The sequence below is a fragment of the Antrostomus carolinensis genome, unplaced genomic scaffold (assembly GCF_000700745.2).
Source record: "Antrostomus carolinensis isolate BGI_N321 unplaced genomic scaffold, ASM70074v2 scaffold9149, whole genome shotgun sequence".
In the NCBI taxonomy this organism is placed as follows: domain Eukaryota; kingdom Metazoa; phylum Chordata; class Aves; order Caprimulgiformes; family Caprimulgidae; genus Antrostomus; species Antrostomus carolinensis.
Window position 1 is genome coordinate 7,132 of NW_010339187.1, and position 4,612 is coordinate 11,743.

Sequence of the window (4,612 nt, forward strand, 5' to 3'; positions counted from 1 at the left end):
CACCTTTGCTGTCTGTGCAGGTGGAAAGCAGCCTGGAAGGACTTGGGCAAGGATGCTCTCCCAGTGCAGGGAGGGAGAGAGCAAGAGCACATGCAGGAAGATTTCTTTCCATCGTTCCCCGTGTTTAGCAAACACACCTCCAGATACCAGCAATACTGTTATCTGGCAGAAACACTTCTCTAAACCCCTTCAATCATTCTTAACGGCCACAACAAGTTTTCATCAAAAATACTCTCCCAGAACGATGTTTGTTTTCAAAATACAGCTCTGTTTGGCCGGCTGCACCGTCTTCATCGGCTGGAGCGAGATAAAAGGGCCGATCGCTTGGTTGAGTAGCTCAGATCTCTTCTCAAGGGAAGCGGCACATGGTCCAGGACAGCAAAGGAAACAGGTTTGCAGTTGTTAACCTTGTGCTTTCTCTGTTCAGTGTGTGCTGTGAGGAGACGGGGCTGTCCACACAGTAGAAGCTCCAGGTAGTGAGACAACACTCGGTGTGTCTCCCTGCAGCCAGAGGTAAGAGATTTGGGTTGGGACTAGTGATGTCAAATGAACCTGTAGGGCAGGGGAATGGGGTTTTCTCATCATCCCAGTTCAGTTGCTGAGCTCTAGGTGTCCTCTCAGGAGAATTTTTCTCTGTATGTGTTGTTCATTTTTGACAAAAAGGTATGTTTTGTTGCCGCTGCATTTTGACTGAAAAACTTGGAGTAGCTCTGCAAGTGCATGTGTAACTTAACCAGAGTGAAAAAGTAGGATGCTTTCATTCCGCAGATAGGAGGCCCTGTGATGGGCCTGCTTGATGCAAGCCAGCAATGTAATTTAAAATTTCAAAATGTTAAAGGAAAAATTATTTTGCAAATTACCTCCCTTACCCACATGTTAATTCCTAAAGCACCACGTGGAATATCTCAACATTTCAAAACAGTTTTTGCTTAAGTGGAAGTGTCATCAGGAAATGCAGGCTTCCAGAAGAAGTGTCAGTGAAATAATATTGTCTGCTCTTACCCCATCCTGCTGCTTTGTTTCAGAACAAGAGGTATATTAGGAAGGGGCACATGTCTCTGTAGCTCTGTCCCTGATGTGGGCATCTGTGCCAGTGTGAATGCAATTTAAACTGGTCTCAGGGCTGTGGTTGATCAGGTCCATAACTGGAAACAAACAAATTAACCGGCACCACGGGAAGGTGCTTTTCTGTTTGATTTTTCTGAGGTTATTTTCCTTTATTTATTTATCCATGCATGAGCCCTGGAGCTAAGAAAAGCACATGATGTACATGACTGCAACACCTCATGGCTGCCTGCTCTCCCACCTTAGCTCTCCTGGTGCAATGGAGGACACATCAAGCCAGAAGTCAGGACAGAGCAAAGACGTACTGAGCTCCCTAACACCAGAAGAGAGTCCTGCCAATTTTATACATGTTAAATTGGAGGAGTATGAGCCCACAGACTGCAGCACCAAGGATCTCATCCTAAAGAAAGCCAGAGAGGTCTGCACATGCAATCATCAAACCATCATCACCTTCTTCTATCAGCTGTTTCCAGTGCTGGACTGGCTTCCCCATTACAGTGTCAAGACACAGTTGCTTGGGGATGTCATATCTGGCCTCCTGGTGGGGATAGTTGCCATTCCTCAGTCCATCTCCTACTCCCTCTTAGCCAACCAGGATCCCATCTATGGAATCTACACCAACTTCTTCTGCAATATCATCTACGTCGCTATGGCCACTTCGCGCCATAACTTTGTGGGCTCCTTTGGCGTCCTGTGCCTGATGATTGGGCAGTCTGTGAACCGGCACCTCCAGCTAGCAGGGTACAGTGATGACAACGCTGGATCTTCGCTAGTGGGCAACTCTACCTTCTCCAGTAACAGGACAGGTGTCTGTGACAGGAGCTGCTACGCCATCACTGTGGCCCTTTCCTTAAGCTTTCTGGTCGGTCTTTACCAGGTACAAATGTTCACTGTTGTGCTCTTTCTTCTCTGTCCTTTCCCTGTAGGAACTTCTCTGAGCTGAAGATCTCCAAGCTCCAGTCTTGGTTCAGACTTACAAGTCATGAGAAACTTTTCCTGATGTCACTAGAACCCGACACCCTTGAGTCAAATGTAGTGATTTAGAAACCCTCAAACACATCTGAATGTGAGGTTTTGTTTCCCTCCAGGTCCTTGGATGTGTCTGAAACATCCTTAGGATCAGGCACAGCAAGGGAGGAGTAGGAACTGTGAACAACCTTCCCACCACCCCAGTCCTGGAGCTGGGCTGGCTCCTGGTGCAGGTTAGAGCACATTTAGGACTGTCAAGAACAGCCCTCAAGGACCCTGCCATCAGCAGGGGCTCCTTCAAAGGCTGTGCTCCCTGGCAATGTCCCCACTGGGCTGAGCTGTCACTGAACAACTTCAGGCTCTTTCACTGGGACAACTGAAATGCAGTGAATCGCACTCGTTTTATGCCACCAATGATACTCGCAGCTGCTTTGATGTGGCTGCTGCCTGGACTTTCAGTGTTAGTTATGCACCATTACTGCTTGGAAGGGGACGGTGGCAGGGACCTTGTGGGCTTCTTTGTATGGCATCTCTAGCCACAGAAAAGTCTGATAGATAGGTCTCTGTAGTTTTACGTACCCCAGATGAACTACAGAAGACAAAGTCCTCTGCCTCACAATGAATGCTCAGCAGACAGAATAGCCAGAGCTGCTGAAGTGGAAGCAAACTGATAGAAATTGGCAGCCACCTCTCCCAGCCCTTCTCATCGGTGCTAAAGGTATGGCTGGCTTGCTTTTCAGATCCTACTGGGGCTTTTACAGCTGGGCTTTGTGGCTGTCTACCTGTCAGAACCTCTCCTCAGCGGCTTTGTGACTGGCTCCAGCCTCACCATTATCACCTCCCAGATGAAGTATCTCCTGGGACTGAAAATACCTCGTCATGAAGGGGTGGGGTCCTTCATCCTGACATGGGTTGACCTTTTCAGATACATCCAGAACACCAACATCTGTGACCTGGTCACCAGCCTGGTTGCTTTGGCCATCATAGTGCCTGTCAAAGAGATCAATGACCGATATAAGGAGAAGATGAAGGCCCCATTCCCCATAGAGCTGCTGGTGGTCATTGTAGCTACAGTAATTTCTTACTACTTTAATTTTGAAGAGCAATACAAGGCTGCTGTTTGTGGGCATATTCCCACTGGTTTCAGGAAACCCACTCTACCAGATATAAACCTGTTTTCCAGCCTGGCAGTTGATGCTCTGCCCATTGCTGTTATTGGCTTTGCCATGACCGTCTCCCTGGCAGAAATCTTTGGCAAAAAGCATGGCTACACTGTCCGTGCCAACCAAGAGATGATTGCCATTGGCATGTGCAACCTGATCCCTTCTTTCTTCTACTGCTTTGCCAGTTCTGCAGCCCTGACCAAGACTCTGCTGAAGGAGTCCACGGGGACCCAGACCCAGATCTCTGGCCTGGTCACCTCTCTGGTGCTGCTGCTGGTGCTGCTGTGGATCGCCCCGCTCTTCTACTCTCTGCAGACCTCCATCCTGGGGGTGGTCACCATTGTCAACCTGCGGGGGGGCCTGAGGAAGTTCCGTGACACTCCCCACATGTGGCAGCTCAGCAAGCTGGACACAGTGGTGTGGTGGACAACCATGCTGTCCTCCACACTGATCACCACGGAGACTGGGCTCCTTGTGGGTGTCTGCTTTGCTTTGCTCTGCATCATCTTCCGCACGCAGAGACCAAGGGCCACACTCCTGGGCAAGGTGAGCGACACGGAAATCTATGAGGACCAGTCCACTTACAAGCAGCTCAGCAGTATTGCCAACATCAAAATATTCCGCTTCGAGTCATCCCTCTACTACGCCAACAAGGACTATTTCAAGACTGTTCTCTACCAGAAAACTGGGGTAAATCCTATCCTGCTGGCTGCTAAGCACCAAAGAGTGGAGGCCCAGGCAAATGCAGACACAGGCAACAGCAAGAGCTTTTTTGGCACCAGGTCTGACTGCCTGAAACCTGCCAAGAAAAGGGCTGAGAAGCCTCCAGCAGATGCCTGTCCTCCCTCCATAGATCTACACACCGTAATTCTTGACTGTGGGGCAATGCAGTTCATAGACACTGTGGGTCTCTCTGTGCTAAAGGAGACACATCATGACTACAAGGAGATTGGTGTCCAGGTGCTCCTGGCCAACTGCAACCCTTCCATCCGCCACCGGCTCCGGGAGGGAGGCTGGGCTGGCCAGACAGGCAGTGGTGGTCAGTTGGCTTTCCACAGTGTCCACGATGCAGTGCAGTTTGCTGAGTGGTGGTACCACGTGCAGCAGGAGGAGAGCAAGGAGAAAAAGGATGCAAAAAAAATGAAGACCTGAACTTGCAGGCATCTTTGTAGACCTGTGTTCGAGGTGTGAATTCTAAAGGGGATGGGCTTGGTATGTACTTGAGAGCAATTTCAATCTTTCTGTAGTCAGAGCACACAAAAAATACTTTGCTGAACTGTCAGCAGCAGGCGTGGGGCAACAGGAGGGGGGAGGGCGCGGATTTAGGAGGGGCGGCCATCAGGGGAGTAACCCCAGCGGGTTCCGAGGTCGGTGCCGTAGCGGCTCTAACCCTTCTCCTCTGTTAGCAGCTCCAT

General features: G+C 49.8%; 1 protein-coding gene across 1 annotated transcript; it reads left to right on the forward strand.

The window, feature by feature from the left end:
- The first annotated feature begins 1,324 nt into the window (after window positions 1-1,324).
- Window positions 1,325-4,349, forward strand: LOC104519002 (sulfate transporter). Its single transcript, XM_010175739.2, has 2 exons — window positions 1,325-1,942; window positions 2,775-4,349. The coding sequence occupies exons 1-2, from the start codon at window positions 1,325-1,327 to the stop codon at window positions 4,347-4,349; spliced, it is 2,193 nt and encodes a 730-aa protein (XP_010174041.2).
- The last annotated feature ends 263 nt before the right edge of the window (window positions 4,350-4,612 follow it).